The sequence below is a fragment of the Dermacentor andersoni genome, chromosome 5 (genome assembly GCF_023375885.2).
Source record: "Dermacentor andersoni chromosome 5, qqDerAnde1_hic_scaffold, whole genome shotgun sequence".
NCBI classification, from domain to species: Eukaryota; Metazoa; Arthropoda; class Arachnida; order Ixodida; family Ixodidae; genus Dermacentor; species Dermacentor andersoni.
This window is the reverse complement of record NC_092818.1, coordinates 205,463,402-205,481,817: the sequence shown is the minus strand read 5'-3', so window position 1 is coordinate 205,481,817 and position 18,416 is coordinate 205,463,402. Positions and strand designations below refer to the sequence as shown.

At 42.6% G+C, this 18,416-nt stretch overlaps 1 protein-coding gene and 1 pseudogene across 3 annotated transcripts in view; both read right to left on the bottom strand.

The window, feature by feature from the left end:
* The window catches only part of TBC1D5 (TBC1 domain family member 5), a 119,606-nt gene extending 106,536 nt beyond the window's left edge, over positions 1 to 13,070 (bottom strand). Inside the window, exons 1-3 of one of the 3 annotated variants that reach the window (XM_055071567.2) lie at positions 12,580 to 13,070; positions 5,971 to 6,067; positions 4,229 to 4,337 (exon numbers count right to left, since the gene is read on the bottom strand). In XM_055071567.2, coding sequence (XP_054927542.2) covers positions 4,229 to 4,337; positions 5,971 to 6,067; positions 12,580 to 12,598 — 225 coding nt within the window. In that variant the 5' untranslated portion in view covers positions 12,599 to 13,070. The remainder of the gene's footprint in view (positions 1 to 4,228; positions 4,338 to 5,970; positions 6,068 to 12,579) is intronic. The other 2 variants (XM_055071568.2, XM_050179592.3) reach the window with 2 other exon arrangements.
* A 2,938-nt stretch (positions 13,071 to 16,008) lies between these two features.
* LOC126531859 (uncharacterized) lies at positions 16,009 to 17,771 on the bottom strand (annotated as a pseudogene).
* Between the last annotated feature and the right edge of the window lie 645 nt (positions 17,772 to 18,416).

Sequence of the window (18,416 nt, the reverse complement as noted above, 5' to 3'; positions counted from 1 at the left end):
ATGAGACAAGTGTGATACCACATGCACCACTCAGTTTTAATGGGATGCAAATATGATAAGACTGTCAAAAAAAAAATTAATTTCCTTGCCTGAATCGAGTTGGCTGATTTACAGGCTGCCCAAAAACTGGGACTTTATATTGAATGACAACTAGGAAGTTGTTAAGCAGAACTTATTAACCTCCATGCATTAATTTGCTATAGGAACGACACATACCTCCCCAAGAGTCGCGACTCTCCAGTTGCGGAATCATTTGGAACAGTGCTCACTTGGATCGATCGCTCACCCTCGAGGCTTCAAAATGCTGTTATGCAACAAATTCAAACAGAAATAATTACTGAAATGCTGTTGTTCATATTAGCATCCAATCATTCCATTGATTCCTTCTCTCAGAAAGCCCATTGGTCCACCTGGGGCTGGTTCCATCTAGAGTGTACTGGAATTGTATCACACTCTAGTTCCATCCGTGCTAAGGCATAAAGCCACAGGCTGTCCCTCAAAGCTGCCATCAACAACTTGAGGCGCTGGGACACTGAATATGGCAAATCAGTTCTGCGGAAGCCCACAAGGTGGAGGAAAGTACATGAAAGAGAAAAATTGGCGTTCACCCAAATTGCAGGATGAAGCTACAAAGGAAACCCATATGGGCTTCTCAGAAAGAAAAACTCGCAGTTGAAAAATTTATCCTAGTCTGGGACTCGAACCCAGGACCATTGCCTTTCTGTAGCGGTCGTTCTATTATCAGAGCTAACCAGGAGACTAGCCGATCGCAGAGCGAGGGCAAATTATTCAGTGTCCCAATGCCTCAAGTTGTTGATTAATTCCCTCTCGCTCCGCGATCAGCTAACCTCCTCGTTAGCTCGGATTGTAGAGCGACCGCTGCAGAAAAGTGTTGCGACATCACCAGTAATTTTCGTGGCATATTTGTATGCTCACAAGCTACTGCTGGCTGCGCATGTGCCGAGAAATAGTATGCTTATATATGCACCCAAGCATTGTTATGTTATCTCTTCTTGTTGTTGAGTTGAGGCTGCCAGGATGCACCTTGATAATAAAGTATCTTGTAACCAGTGCCTGGTGTCAAGCTACAAGTGGCGACGAGAATGGGATTTGCGCCAGGTTTCTAGGATGCCCACCACAAGCAGGCTGAACGGAAGCATAGCTACCCTGTTGGGAAGCTACCGGAGTTCCAACCAGATGATGGCAAATTTGAAGTGTACCTGGAGCAGTTCAAAGTATTTGCCATGGCCAACGACATAGCCATGGACAAGAAGCTCTTGGTCTTCGTAACGACTATAGGTGAGAAGGCATACGTCATGCTGCAGAGCTTGCTGTTGCCTAAAACACAAGCTAAGCTGTCATTCACGGAAGTTGTAGGTGTTCTGAAGAAGCATTACACTCCTAAGCACTTCTTAGTCATGGAACGGTATCGCTTTTCCCAGCAAAAGCAAGAGCCACATGAGACAGTCGAAGATTTCACAGTCAAATTGAAGAAACTCGCTGCAACATGTGAATTTCGCACTTTTTTGACCGAAGCTCTGCGGGACCGGCTCGTTTCTGGGATATGTACCAAGGTGGTGGTGGTGGGCTGTATGGTGCAGACTGTTGGCAATGCCAGATGACGAAGTTACATCGTAACGGGTGTGCAGCATAGCAATAGCCATGGAAGCGGCAACGCAAGACACGACAGAAATGCTGCAACCCAACGACAAAGGAGCGCCTGCAGAAATAGAAGACATCCACTGGAAACGGAAAGTCGCGCAACAGAGCAAAGCGCCAATGAGAGAAACGCCGGCCAAGTCCAGCCTCGCAAAAGCAAAGGGGTCAGCGAAAGAAGAAACGAAACTAATGTGTCATCGATGCAGAGGACAGCATTCACCTTCGAGTTGCCAATTTCTGAACAGTACCTGTTATAAGTGTATGAAAAAGAGCCATATTGCCGAAATGTGCAAATTCAAGCTTGTCTACAATGTAGAGAGTGAAGAGTGCAACAACAATCTATTCACTTTGTGTCACTTGAACCAGAAGGAAGGCACGCCTACCATTTTACTTGATAAAGTGGTACCCACTGAACTTGACACGGGTGCAGCAGTGTCAATAATGTCAGAGGTAGAGTGTGCTAAACACTTTCCAAATGCCTCTTGCACACAAGCAAATTTCAAATTAGCCACGTACGATGGCACGGCAGTCCCTGCAGCAGGTGTCATGGATGTGAAGGTGTAATACCAAGACCAATGCTTCGAACTGCCACTGGTCATAGCGAAAGAAGCGCAGGGGGCAAGAATGCCCACATTGTTTGGCCGAGATTGGCTTTCCAAAATCAAAATAAGTTGGCCTAAAGTCTTGCCTGTAAAGGCGTTTGATAAGGAGGCATCGCTTGTTGAGAAATTTCCCAAAGTGTTTGACGTGGGTTCTGGTGCCATTAAAGGATTCAAATGCAGCATTTAATTGAAGGATGATGCGTGCCCTGTATTCATGAACGTGCAACTAGTGCCATACGCTTTGCACGAGCGAGTCAAGCAAGAATTGGTCAAACTAGAAACAGCTGGTGTCATGTACAGGATTCGACACAGCACATGGGCAATGCAGCTTGTTACTGTCCCAAAACAGAACATGCAGGAATTGTGATTATGTGGCGGCTATCGCAGCATGGTAAATCCAGCAATCAAGGTTGGTCAATATCTCTTGCCGCTGCCTGAAGATTGATTGATTGATTATTTCTTTATTTATTTATTTATTATACGCTCAGGGCCAACGGCATTACAGAGGGGAGTGGGTAATATAGGTTACAAAGACAATCAATACAATACAGTAAATTTTGTTAGAACATTATTTCAACATTCTCCAAAATAAACAAAGGTTGTCAGTGCATCACAATAACGTTGGTTATCCTCAATGGTTGCAATATAGGGAGGGAGGCGGTTCCATTCAACAGATGTCTGGGGAAGGTATGACTGAGGTATGGCCTCTTCTTGCATAATGAATCCTTACCAACTAGCTCAGCTTTCTATCGTTCTGAAAAAAAGCTTTAGTATTGCTAGGGTTGAGGATTGGGCGAGTTGGTATTGCATTTTAGAACTGGTACAGCGCAACATACAAAGGAAGAAACAAGCCGAGCCTCTGTTCCTTTATCTGGCCGGCTCGGCTTGTTTCTTCCTTTGTATGTTGCACTATACCAGTTTTAGTATTGCATTTTTTTATGCCAACCTTGTGCCAATGATCAATGTGATGGGAGATGTATTTCTGTGGCGAAATAAAATCGTCGTGGAGCGTGACGTGATGATATATCTTGTGGACTAGAGTGAGGCAACTGATTTTCCGGCGAGGTTTTAAAGGTGGGAGAGAAAGGTTAGTTTTCATGACTGTGATACTTACGGTATGGTTGTCATTTGAACAGATGAAGCGAATGGAGTTAGTTTGGGTAAGTTTGAGAGAAGATACAAGATTTTCATGCCCAGGGTCCCATATACATAACGTGTATTGAAGTTTAGGTCGTATTAGTGATTTATAAAGTAGGAGTTTTAAGGACGATGGTGCAGCAAAGAAGTTGCGACGTAAATATCTTAACATGCGATTAGCGTTATTAGTAACGTATTCAGCATGGGCATTCCATGTTAAGTTTTGTGATATATGTATGCCTAGATATTTACATGTTGCTATGGAATCAAGCGGAACGCCATTAAGAAAATAAGAAGGGGAAGTGTTAGAGAAGCAAGAAACGTAATGAACTTACAATTGTTAATATTTAATTGCATTTTCCACGTTACACACCAGTTAGAGACCTAATTAATATCGGTCTGGAGAGTACTAATGTCATTGAGGTTACGAATTTCCCGGAAGATTACACAGTCGTCAGCAAAAAGGTGGATGGCAGAAGATAGGGTGGAGGGAAGGTCATTAATTTAAATTAAATATAGAAGTGGTCCAAGGACAGATCCTTGTGGTACACCAGTTAGGCTGTTAGTAAGTGGCGAGGTTGTGCCGTTAGTGAAAACAAACTGTCAGCGGTTAAGAAGGAAAGATTGAATCCATCTAAAGACATGTGGATCAAGATTAAGATTAATTTGTAAAGCAACAATTGATGGCACTCTTTATCAAAAGCTCTCGAGAACTCGAGAACTTTATCAGAAGCTCTCGAGAAGATGCAAATCCTTTGAAGTAAACTGTTTTGCACCATGCAAGAAGAGCATGCAGCATGTACCACCGTAAAGATGCAGTCATCACTTGCCTTCCAACATATGCTTCTGAACCTACAATCTGCAAGCTCCAGACGTAGTGCTTTTTCCTTCAGCCTTCTTGCGATATCCCCTTGTTCAAAGAGTGAGAACCACTCTTCACTGAAGCATTAGGAAAAGAAAATTAGCACCAAAATCGAAACTGTTATAACAGGAAAAGCAAGGACCATCATCTATCATTGATACCAAAACAAGATGTACACATGGTGCTTGACTGTTATGACCAGCTACAAAGATTTGCTATTTTTGTCCCAACATGCACCTTTATTAATGTCACCAGCTGCCTTCATTGTGATTGTTTCTTAATTGAAATAGACCAACTTTTCTACACTCATGCAAGTAAAAGGGATGGGCAATTTTAAAGGCTACACAGAACAGCAACAAATAACAAGTGAGTTGCAATAATTCAATTTTCTGATTAATGCAAACAAATATTATAACTTGGTTTAACTATTATGCAGACCTGCCAACCTTAATATGAAAAAAAGTGCTACTGTCAAAGCCAAAAAGAAAAAGAAAACTAAGAATTAAAAGAGAAATACTAACATTAATCTTCTACACACGATGTACACTGTTCATAAAGATTTGCTTTGTTCTGTAGAAACACCATGTAAGGGTATGCTGCTCTATATCTGCAGCAAGAAAGATGTGTCACAGAAAAACAGAAAAAGTTGTGATATTTATTCATGAAATATTGATGCAACGGCAGCCGAAATTTCTCCTGCCAGTGGCATTGCTGCCAGTAGGTCTGAATAATCAAGCAGATCCAAAACATCAAGCTTTGAAAAATTGATTGATAACTACACTTTCATTCTGCCAAGATCAGTTTCACCCTAAATAGGGCGCGAACGAAAAATTGCATTGGTGTCAATACAGCAATCATAAGCAATCACTAGAAAACTGGCATCTTATGATAAAATCGTAAATGTTTGCAAGTACAAACTAGTTTTTACACATTCGGAAGCCACTTCATTCAAATGAGGTGTACTGTTAATCAAAGAACTTTTATTTCCGAGGGTAGAATGTCAAAAGCAATAAATGGCCAATGTGAAGACATTGATTAGATCTTAACAGCCAAAAAGAACCCTTTACTAGTGCCCAAGCTACTCTCTGTGCTAATGGGCAGCAGTAAAAAGTTATGCCACTGCCCTGGTTGCATGTTTATTATTAAGATATCCTCTGTGTGCAGAGAAAATCTTTTTTTTTTTCACCATGTAACTTGAAAATGGGCAAACACTCATTCTTGTATTTTGTATGAAACTGTTTAGTGTGTATATCTTTGTATAGTAGCTAATAATTTTGATCTGGACCATCTCATTCAATTTCAAGTAATTCATAAATCTCATAGTTCAAACACATATGTGGTCCAAAGGATTTAAATAATCAATTTTGATTAAATAATTGATTTAAATAATCAATAACCATTGATTTAAATAATCAATGCAAGTCAGCTGTACATGCACTAATTCTTGATGAGCTTTCAGCTACATGCTTTTTATATAAGCACATGCTTTACACATCGATACAGTTAATGTAATGCTCTGACAAGCGGTTTCCCACCTTTATGAAACAGTCACTTCTGGCCCTTTCCCCACAAAGCTTTGATGATTAGTTGGTTACTTAGTCATACCCTAGGACCCTGTACTTTTTAATGCACTTATTTTATTAACTACATGGTTAACTTATTACAAGTTTACTTCATTTTCTACAAGTTGCGGCTTAGTGCATTGTATACCTGTACTTTTTTGAGCAAGTCTGAGGGGCCTCTGAAGCTGCTCCTCTGAAGCCATTGCTGGTGTAGTGGCTGGAAAATGTGTCTAAGGAATCGAAACCTGAAAGATACATTCGCAATGTGTCATTATGGCATGCACAGACAAAAAGTTACATTCTAGAAAGCAAGCTTCAACCGATTTGCAGTTTCTGGACAGGAAAAAATGAAGTCCAACATTAATTTACACAATAATGGCTGACTGATAGACACTGTAATGGAAGTTTCCAGATCAATCTTGAAGAGTTGTAATTCTTTGATGTGCACATAAATTTAGGTAAAAATTCTGGGGTTTTACAGGTGGAAACCCCAATTTGATTATAAGGCCTGCCGTAGTGGGAGACTCCAGATTCATTTTGACCACTTAGGGTTCTTTAACATGCACCCAATGCACATGGTGCAAGGCCCCTATCAAATGAGAGCAGCATTCCGCGCAAGTTGGTAATCCATTGCTTAAATGATATTGCGCGACAAAAAAAACCACATGGACGTGAGAGAAGACGACACACCAAGCGCAAACTTTCAACTAAGTTTATTGTGCCACTGCGTCGATTTTATACATGGCAGGCAGCGTAGACCGCGCATGCGCTTAAAAGAAAGTGCAGTGCGAATTCATGTAACATAGTTTGCGTTTCAAAGCTTACGTCCACAACATGACAGTAAGACTTGCTAAGGGCATTCTTGAAGCGGGCCTTTATCAGTTTGTGCTTCAAGAATGCCCTTAGCAAGTCTTGCTGTCATGTTGTGGACGTAAGCTTTGAAACGCAAACTCTACGTTTGTCCTTGGCTGGATATCCTAGGGTGGTGCTAGTGTCTGTCGCGGAACGCATTTTAAGAGAAGCACGATCCAGCACGCAGAAGTCAGTTGCCGATGCCTCTCCCGGCATACACCCTAAAGTAAGTGTCATACCTTACATGCACGGGATATCCCACAACTTGAAAAAGATGGCCCAAAGGGCGAATGTAAGAGTTGTTTTTTTTCTGCTCCCAACAAGCTCGGCAGGCTTTGCAGGCTGACGGATCCAAATGCGGTCCCTTCCGATAAATGCAGAAAGCATCACCGCAAAAAGTTTGCCGAGTGTGTCCACCGGGTGGTGTACAACCTCCTGCTTTCATGTGGGAAGAAATATATCGGACAAACTGGGCGTTGCCTCAATGATTGGCTCCGCGAACACAGCAACAATGTAAAAAACGGCTCTGGTGGTTTCTTGGCAATCCACTGTCACGATCATGGATGCAAACCTCTTGAGGATCAATGCACGATTGTTTCCCGTGGCAGCACGCAGCTCATCCGTGAAATATCTGAAGTGCAGATGATCGCGAAATTAGGTGATACGTGTGTTAGCTTCCCATCTCTGGCTCTCACAGAAAAAGAATTAAGTTTCTTGGACGCGGCATCACATGACTCGTAACTATGTTACATGAATTCGCATTACTTAAATGATATTGCGTGACAAAAAAATGACACGGACGTGAGAGAAGACGACACACCAAGCGCAAACTTTCAACTAAGTTTATTGTCCCACTGCGTCGGTTTTATAATGGCAGGCAGCGTAGAATGCGCATCATTTAAGCCCCTATCAAAGTGTGGATGTGGCGGCCGGAATTTTATCCCATATCCTTGTGCTATGCAGGGCAACGCCTTTGCCACCCCGGCGGGTATAGATTTCATATGCTTCAGGCGTTTGTGAATCCCACTTGAAGAGACAGCCACAGTGGCCTTAAATAGAAACCAATACCTTGTGTTTGGCAGCAAAACACCAGACTTCCAGAGCCCCTATGCGAGGTACTGTGTTGTGAAGTATACATGCTGCTCCGAAGGAATATTTTATGTTCTTGTAGCTCCATGTGACAACAGCTGTGCGCATGAAGCTGTTCCAATTTCTGAGTTTTACTGCATATGGCGCAACAGTGAACAACCTATGACTTTGGCGAGACTGTGCAACACCTTGCAGACATCTAAAGTTATTACAGATGTCCCTACCAAAGAGTGAGCCTGTAAAACAGGACCATGTAAAGGTCATCCCTGAGCTTGCACTATTGCATGAATACTGAGAGGCAGAGCTAGTTTGCACTGTTATTGATATGCCATAGCAATGCAACACACTGAAAGCATTAAAGTTAGCTGCGAATGTTTGCTTATTCTTTTTCGTTTGCCGTTTGTTGCTGCTTGAACTTCAGTGGGCACGGGGGACCCGGCACTGCAACGATGCTGACCAGGCACCTGCTCTTCGTTGTGCAGGTTGGCCCCTCTGTGACATTTAGCAGAATTAGCAGTGACCATCGTTGCATTGTGGTCCTACCGTGCCCCAAACAGTGTATTAGCCTTGCTTACGAGTGTTTACAGGTGTGCAAGTTACTTCTTTGTGGTGATATAGAAACAAATCCTGGACCGACACAAAAGGAACTGTATGACCAACTGCTTGAAGGCCAAAAAGCTATCCTCACAGATGTAACTGAAATGAAAGTGCAGTTATGCAACATAAATAGTGTACTTGCCAGTTTACAACGTACTCTGGAGGACGTGCAAACTAAACTCCCTGATTCTTTTGCAACTCTAGTTCAGACCGGTCAAGTAGAAACCACGCTGAAATCCTTAGAGAAAGTGATGACTTTTCAGACAAAAAAATTGACTAGTTTGGAGGACCATAGCAGGTGTTCCAACGTGATTATTTACGGGATAAAGGAGTTAGCCGACGAAACCGAATCTATGATGAAGGAAAAGATCGTCAAGGAAGTATTCCAAGACAAGCTGGGTGTGAAATGTGAGTCTCTTGGTCGAATACATAGGCTAGGAAAAAACAAAGGAAACCGACCCGACATAATTTCCCTTCAGGATTACAGAGAAAAGAAAGCAATTTTTGCAAACTGCAAGAAACTTATAGGGTCTGACATCTGCATTCAGAACGATTATTCCCCTTCCACACTGAAAAAGAGAAAACTCCTCTGGGACAGTTGTAAAGAAGACCGGCTGCTTAAAAAAAGAGCTTCATTGATCCATGATAAGCTTAAGATTGGCAGGGATACTTTTTATTGGGATGAATGCCTAAACAGACGCGTACAAATTCCCCAAAGCTCCCTTCGGACTCCCACAGCAAACAAGCTAAACCATTCCACAAACTCGCAGGATTGGCGCACTCCCCAAGGGCCACATAAGCAGCTCAGACTGATTAATGTCAATGCCTGCAGTATTATAAATAAAACTGATGCATTGGAAATCTTATTACTGAAACATGATCCTCATATTACTGTCTTAACTGAGACTTGGCTACATGATGAAATAAGTGACTATATATTTCCTCCTTCCTATACAGTGTTCCGAAAAGACAGGTGCACCAGGGGGGGTGGTGTTGCCGTCCTGATCAAAAATGGCATTTCTGCCCATCTCTTGGAAGATATCCCTGAGATTGAATGTTTGCGCGTCAAGATAAGTTCTTGGGGTCACAGCTTTATTGTTTACACCATATACAGACCACCAGATACTTCTCCCGAATACTTACAAAAATTAGATGATGAAATGAACAGGCACAGAAAGAATAAGATTATATTGGCAGGTGACTTTAATTTACCGAACATCGACTGGGAGCGCCTTAATACTGGAAACGCGTTCAGCAAGCACGCCAACATTGTCTTCAATATTATGCTGCGTTATAACTTGAAACAGGTGGTACGCGAGCCGACACGCATACAGGGCATTTGCAGTTCCATTCTCGATTTGGTATTTCTTGGCCAGGATTTTTCGGAATATTTTGTTTGTATTGAAGAAGGACTTTCCGACCACCGGCTAGTGAGCATTACCCTACCAGTTCTACAGATGACGCAAAACTATTCCTCAGTGCTTAGCTACAAAGATTATTCTCATGCTGATGATGTGTCCATCATGGAGCACATGGAAAACTGTCTTGTTGATTTTATCAGCACTGATGCCTGTTCTCTGTGGAATCGATTCAAAATTATGTGCCACTTTTGCATGAACCAATTCATCCCTAGTAAAAAAAAGAAAGTTCGCAAACACACACCTTGGATGACACGCGATGTTATTCATATTAGGCGCAAGGTAAAAAGGTTAAAAAGAAAGCATGGTAATCCTGTTAAAATAAAAGGTGCAAAACTCTCTTCAACAGAAGGTGACTGCTGCAAAGAGTTACTATTATAGCAACTCTCTGCCTAACTTTATTAAAAATGATCCTACAAAATTTTGGAACCATATGAAGGAAAGAAAGAAACCGATTTCACAGATAATAATTGAGGGCACATCAATAACTAATGACGAAGACGTAGCACAACATTTTAATGAGTATTTTCAAAGTGTCTTTGCAGTGTCAGATGATTGCATTACTATGCTTCCAGTGAAACAGGTATTTGATGTGGATTCTATTTCTTATGCTGGAATTGTCAACATGTTGGTAAACCTAAAAACCAAAGCTTCTTGTGGCCCTGACGAAATCCCAAACACCTTTCTAAAAAGTTATCCTGAACTTATTGCCAGCTTTCTTGTACGAATTTTTTCAGCGCCTGTGCTGTCGGCACAACTGCCCGATGAATGGAGAGTGGCCCGAGTTGTTCCAATATTTAAAAAAGGAGATTGACTAAGATTAGAAAATTATCGTCCCATTTCTCTGACATCACAATGCTGCAAGCTCTTGGAGCACATCGTGGCAAACTATATAAAAGAATTCTTAGCTGAAAACAATGTGCTCACGGAGTTTCAGCATGGCTTCAGAAAGGGTTATTCGACTGTAACGCAATTGGTATCAGTGATTCATTCATTTGCTTTATCTCTAGACAATAATGGCCAAATAGATGTAATATTTTTAGATTTCAGAAAAGCCTTCAATAAGGTTCCGCACGACAAATTAATCTTCAAACTTAGAATTATTGGCATACCTGACATTTTCATAAACTGGATTATTGCTTACCTGAGCAAACGCACTCAGTACGTTACGATAGGTGAACATAGCTCGGCCACTCTCCCAGTCACATCAGGGGTGCCCCAACGTAGTGTCTTGGGGCCTTTACTGTTTTTAATGTATATAAATGACATTTTTAAAACCATAACTCCTGGTATGCAAATTAGACTGTTTGCCGATGATTGTATTTTGTACAGTGGTATAACTTGTCAGAATGATCAGACTGTCCTCGAAAAGAATTTAAATAACATATTAAAGTGGTGTAATGAATGGGGTATGCTTATTAACGCTGATAAATCCGTATTTCTTCGTGTTACTCGTAAAAAAGGCCCACTAACTTTTTCTTATACGCTAGGTTCTTCAGCTCTGCGTGAAACTAACAATTACAAATACTTAGGTGTTACTTTGACTTCCACATTGTCATGGAACATGCACATTAATGATATTTCTTCTTCTGCTTTCCGCAAACTCTGTTTCCTAAGACAAAAACCCTCCTAATGTGAAATTACTGTGTTATTTTACATTTATTAGACCAAAGTTAGAGTATGCATGTATATCATGGGATCCTTACACTAAATCACATATCGTGCGTCTTGAAAAAATGCAAAGAAAGGCAGATTTATATATAATAAATTCGCAAAACTGGACTCTACCTCTAAAATTATGACAGAAAACTCCGTAACTACTCTTAAATCACGCCGAAAGCTGCTAAGACTTGAGTTCCTTTCCCTTCTTCTCAACAACAGGCTTGAAATTAAACCATCGACTTATATAACGCCTGCAATAACATGGCAAACAAGACAGCATCATCCGGATTCACAAACACCCTATTATGCTCAAACTGACACGTTTAAATTTTCTTTTTTTCCCAGAACAGTATCAGACTGGAACGACAGTTTACAGACAATGTGTGACTAAAATTTGTACAAATTTGTATTTGTTTGTTCTTAATTGGTTATCTTTTGTTTGTATACGTTCTATTGCCCCTCTGCTTGGACCGAAAGGTCTGCAGTATGTACTAAATAAAAAAATAACTAATAAGAAAAGTCTTTCAGATGCGATACGTCGCAATTTTACTGAATACCATAATTCGGTTATACGTTGCCTTTTTCTTACCCCCCCCCCCCCCCCCCTATCCTAAGCGCGTTGTAAACGCGGTTGACACAGTACAATGGTCGTTACATGGCTAGACCTCCATATCGGTTCATAGAACCACGAACACACACACATATAAGCAAAAGCCTTGTTTCGCGACGAAGTTTACTGCCATAGTTGCTACATTTAGATTCAATATAATTCTTTTTATGACATTTATGCAGCACCTGCTGTTCAACAGGCACACCAGTGAGGCGAAAAAAAAAAGAGCGTTTCAGTGTTGTTACACATACTACGTATTCCCCAGGAAAGCAAACGTTACTGTAGGCTGTACGTGCAACACTGACAGCACAAAAAAGCACTCACAACAGTATGCAATGGTAGAAGCATGCGGATCCAATAAAACTATAAGCATAGCGACACAATTTGGCCTCCCTTTCGGTAATGGCATTAATCTGCTACACCATGTTAACAGTGCAGGGAGCAAGCATTGATCGTTAGCAAAGTGCACGCAGCACTTCTCTGATGCGGAAGCTACAGGAAGCATCACAAGTAGTCCCCACCGACTTACCTAGTAAGCTGGTATCCATCACAGTATCTGCAACTCACAGCTGCTTACTCATGACAACACGCTGCAAACGCAAACACGCACAGTGCAAGTTAACTTCAAGCTACAACGCAGAGGCCCTACGTTGTATAGCAGGTCATTGGCTGTCGACTCCAGCCATGGGGTATGCCTCACGCTGGATGGTTTGTACACAAAAACCGTCCGGAAAGCAGTTGGTCAGTCATGTGATTTACAACTATTTGCACCACAACCCGTTGGCACGGCGGGTAACTTGTTTTCATGAACACGTCAACACGAAGGACAGCGCAAGTTATCCGATAATGCTTCAAGAATTATAGCTCATTCTCCCTACACAATCACAGCCGCGTACCTCCGCCAGAGCCTTTTATTCTATGGAGTGTACTAGATTGGGAGAGTGGGTCCAACCAGTGGGCACTGGTCCAACCATAGAGTTTCATACAACAATTACTAGAGGGAACTCTGGCGCTAGTGTCTACGGGAGCTGCAATGAGAGCGGGTGAACGAAAGTTACTATTATTTTTAGTTGTCATACTCCGGCCGCGGCACCTGGCCCCTTTTTGTCGCGCCCGCGGGGCGGCGCGCGCGACACTGTCGGTGCCCTCCATGGTGCGGGCATGGTGCGGGCGGACAGAGACGCCGATGCGTGCAGCAGCGTGCCACGTTTTGCTCGTGTTTTTTATTTGTGTGCCAGGAAAATGCTGCTCGCCTTGTGAGCCAACATGTCTGCAATAAAACAATGAAACGGCAGTGAAACAAGAAAAACCACGAGAAAGAGACAAAGTGATAGCTAGGGAGGGTGCAGCGCCCTTCCTATAGCTATCACTTTGGCTGTTTTTACTCCTGCTTTTTTGTTTGTGTTAATAATACATTGGGAGCGTTCTACGGCGAAATAGTGTACCAGACCACCGTCTTTGAACTTCGTGCGCATTTCCTAAGGGCTATAAACTTGTTACACTATAATCATTCCAGGTCATCAAATATTTTTTGGAACTGCTAAACTTGACAGAACAGAATGCAATTCAAAAGAACCTGAAGCTTTTTGCATCACACCAAACGACAGAGTTGCCGCGAGTAACTCTGATGTCGACTTTAGACATTATCGATAATCTGCTGCGTCGAGGTGCGCTCCGTGTTTTGACAGCCAAGTTAAATCAAGATCCATTGGAGGTAAGGTACACTGTTCACATTTGTTGTGACTGCATTCACATTGCACTGTTTGCTAGGAAATTCACTCTTATGTTTTTTCAGCGACACTTTGGACTAGTGCGTTTCTTCGGTGGAGATGAGACCCATCCAACTATAATCAACTTCACGCAGATATCCCGCCTTCTAAGCCTGTATACACTTGTTAAAACGGCGCTACGTGGGAGTGTGGAAGGTGTGCCAGGCCCTGTGCTCGTCGACGTCAACGACACATTCAAGCAGACCAGAGAAGCCTGCAAGTCAAAACAGTCTTCGAAATGCCATTGAGGCGATGTCGATAAGTTGCGTGGAGCCAAGCAGCTCACCATATGTGCTCGCAATGAGCACACTTCTGCTCGAGGGGACAATGTTGGTTATTATCTGTGTGGATATGTCATTCATGAAGTCAGAAAGGGTGCACCATGTGATCTATGCATAGCGGACATAAGCTCTGAAATCCCAGCAGTTGGCTGCGACAGTTACTTAATTGAGTACAGAAGACTCAAGCAAGGTTCCTTAAAGCACCCGACGCCGAAGATGCTGGGCTTTATGAACGCTGCTAACAAAAGTGTGTCAGCTTCCCTGGATGACGGAGGCCTTTACGGAGAGATATTTTGGAAGGTTTTAGCTAGATGATCTCCCTCTTGGTTGTCCAGAGCATATGTTCGCGTTCACGTGCGAAGTACTGAATTTCTTCATTATTTTGTTATACGAATGCCTTTTTACTCCAGGGATACAAACTGTCAACTAGAAAGCAGTCACAAGGTAGCTGTAGCAACCAAGAAAGCGCGTCTTTTGTGAATATCAATGCAGCATGCTTATAGATTCATCAATCCGGCGTTGTAACGGTCCTATTCTTTTGTTTCTTTTTTTCATGTGTACATAAAACAGCATGCCACAAACGAAAAGCCTCACTCTTCTCTTCATTCACCTATTAGCTGCTTTTTAAAGAGTGCACAGTGCAAAAGGCTATTCTTTAAATATTTAGCGCCACAAAGAGCAGTAAAAAAAAAAAAAATCGAGAACTGGCATTGAGTCGGCGGCGCGCTGCTCCCTTGGGATGCCTCCTTAGCCAACCAGGCTGGATGGATGGGTGAATGGATGTTATGAGCGTCCCCTTTGGAACGGGGGGTGGGTTGTGCCACCAAGCTCTTGCTATTATACTGCTTTATGTCCTACTTAGGTTAAAAAAGAAAAAGAAGAAGAAAAAACGCACGGTGAATTCCCATAACCAATTTTTCTGACCCCCTATTGTGAACTTTGTTTTTTAGCGTCTCCGTTTTTTGTCGTCTCCCTACTTTTCTTCCGCCAAACTTCCAACCGCCTCTTACTAATCTCTATTGCGGACATGTTTAATTTCCCCTTGCTCTCGCTGAACTCAAGGGCTTCAAGGAGTCCAGTGCTGCCTAAATCGACTTCTGGGCAGGTATATTTACATACTAATAAAACATGCTCCATCGTTTCCCTAGATTTACCGCAGCAAGCACATGATTCTTCTTCCTTCTTATATCTCGCTTTATAGGTGCACGTTCTCTAAGGCATCCTGATCTCGCTTCGAAAGGTATAATGAGCTTCCCTTTGAGTTATCATAAATTGTTTCTTTCCTGATTTCGTTTTTTCCTCTTGGTAGGTTTCTTTTCCATTACCGCCACCCACGAGATTATTTCAGCCTCTCTGACTTTCCGCTTGACGTTCTTTGTTGCGGTGTTGCTCACCCTACAGGTCACCTACTTGCTGGTAAGCTTCCTAGTTATTTTCCTGCACTGTGAATCAATGTTAATTTCTGTACAAATACCTCAACACTCTCCCATACCAGTTACTTTCTTCCATATTCATCAGCCGTTGTTCATAATCAATTTTACTGTGAGCTTCCCTCACTTCAAAATTTGTCCAGCCCATATCACCCTGCACAGCTTCATTTGTAGTCTTCCCGTGAGCGCTCATTGCGAGGCGTCCCACTGACCGTTGGTTGACATCGAGTCTGATTGTACCCATGATTTCAAGCAAACAACCGCATTTCCAAAAGTAATTCCTTAAACCATTACACCCTCCCACATACCCCGGAGCACCTCGTACCTATTGTATCCTCATAGCGCTCTGTGCTTCATTGTGGCTGCATTTCGCTTCCCCTTTATCTGGATGGATGGATGGATAAATGAGGCTCAGCCCTTTGAATCGGGCGGCGGCGGCACGCGCCACCTAGCGTTGAATGGTACTATATGCATACCTATGTATTTACTCCTTTACTTTTGCGTTGATATTATCCACCAATCAGATAGCCTCCGTTTAGTTATTTCTACCTGTTCAAAGTCTATTTTACTTTCACTGTCTTTAAAACCCAAAGCTTTGAATAGTTCCCCGTTACATTCAACTGCAGGGTGAAGTTGCTTGCAAGCAAGCATCAGGTGTTCAGCCGTTTCCTCCTCCTCTCCACACGCTCCGCACAACAAATCTATCTCCTGGTATCTGGCTCCGTACGTTTTAGTCCGCAGTGCACCTGTCCTGGCCTCAAACAACAATGAGCTTCCCTTAGAGTTATCGTAAATATTTTCTTTGGCTATTTCTTGCTTAAACGTCCTGCATGTCTCTAATGCTGATTTGGTTTGCATCTCTGCTTTCCACATGTCCCTCTCTGTCTCCTTAACCTTTTTCTTGACGGATGATTCCTTACCTGTCCCCCCACTGCTGGCCAAGTATTTGCTTGACAATTTTCTAGTTCGCTTCCTCCACCTTGTGTCAACATTCCTCGGGTATAAGTAACTGAAAACCTTCCTAGCCCACCGCATTTCCCCCATTTTTCTCAATCGCTCCTCAAATGGTATCTTGCTACTAGCCTCTCTGCCCTCGAAAGAAGACCATCTCAGATCCCCCTGCACCCCATGATTTGGTGTCTTGCCATGTGCTCCCAGAGCGAGCCTACCCACAACACGTTGCCTAGTTTCCAACTGTGCCCGGGTCTCTGCTCTCATACGTAGAACTGCATTGGCAAAAGTCAGGTCCGGAACCATTACCCCCATCCATATTCCTCGTACTACCTCATATATATTTTAGTTCCACAGTGCCCTACTCTTCATAATCGCTGCGCTTCTGTTACCTTTAGTCGTTACATATTTTTCGTACTCTGTCAGATACTCAATGCCATTATTTATCCACACCCCAAGATACTTGTATTTATCGACTATCTCCAGCGTGGCCTCCTGTATCTTATACTCGCCGCAAATGTTATCACTAAAAATCATGACTGCTGATTTTTTTTTTTTTTTGCTAAACTTCAAGCCTAATCTGTCTCCTTCTGTACCACATATGTTCATCAATCCCTGCAGATCTTCTGTATTGTCAGCCATTAATACAATATCATCCGCATACATCAGTCCTGGGACTGTTCAATCAGTTTTCCTTGTTTGAAAAATGATAGGTTGAAGCCGAGTCCGCTTTGCAGTATTTTGGCCTCTAAACCTTGTAGGTACAGCATAAACATCAGAGGTGACAATGGACACCCCTGCCTAAGCCCCTGCCGAATCATTACATGCTCCGAAACCTGCTTTTCCCATTGTATAATCACCCGGTTACATTTATAGATTTCTTTTAAGAAATTGGTTACTCTATGTTGCATTCCTAAAGTTTCCAGAATGCCCCACAAGCGCTCTTGAAGTACACTGTCATAGGCTCCCTTGATATCCAAAAAGCCAGCCATAGGGGCCTGTGTTCCTTTTCAGCTATGTCAATGCACTGTGTTAGTGAGAGCAGATCGTCTTCTAGCCTCCTATGCTTCCGGAACCCATTTTGTAGCTCTCCAAGCACCCCCTCGTTCTCTACCCATGCCTGCAGTCTGTCCTTTATAATCTGCATAACCACCCTGTAAACCACTGACGTCACTGCAGTATAGGCCGGTAGTTATTTATGTCAGCTTTGTCCCCCTTTCCCTTATATATCATTCTCATCCTACTTAGCCTCCATTCGTCAGGTACTTTACCATCCATCAGCATTTTGCTCACCACTTCCCTTAATGCTTTCTTAGATTTCGGGCCCAATTTCTTTATTAACATAATTGGAATACCATCGGGGCCTGCCGATGTGCTACTTGGTACCCTCTTCTCGGCCCTTTCTCACTCTCTTTGTCCAAGCGAAAGCAGTGGATTGACCGGGCTATCCCTCTCCGACATACTGCATGTACCGTTCTGTAAATTTTTCCCTCATCATGGTTCCTATATGCTCCATTGCCTCCTCTCCTTCTAACCGAGTACCTTAAGCTGTTACTATATACCTCTGCTCTAGGCCTGTCCTATTACCCAAGGAGTTCAGATGTTGCCAGAATTTCCTAGCTGCCTGTTTATCTTTTTTATTGCTTATTTCTGACAGCTATTGGGACCCTTTTGTCTTGATTTTCTCGTTGATCAAATAGGATGCTTCCCTTCTGCAAACGATCTCTCCATCGCTATTCACAGCGTGTTTACAGGAGGTATTCAGAGACCTGGATAGGGAACAATTGGGGATAAGAGTTAATGGAGAATACCTTAGTAACTTGCGATTTGCTGGTGATATTACCTTGCTTAGTAACTCAGGGGACCAACTGCAATGCATGCTCAGTGACAGTGCTTTTGCCGCCGGAGGGTAGTATTATGATATCATCGAGCTAT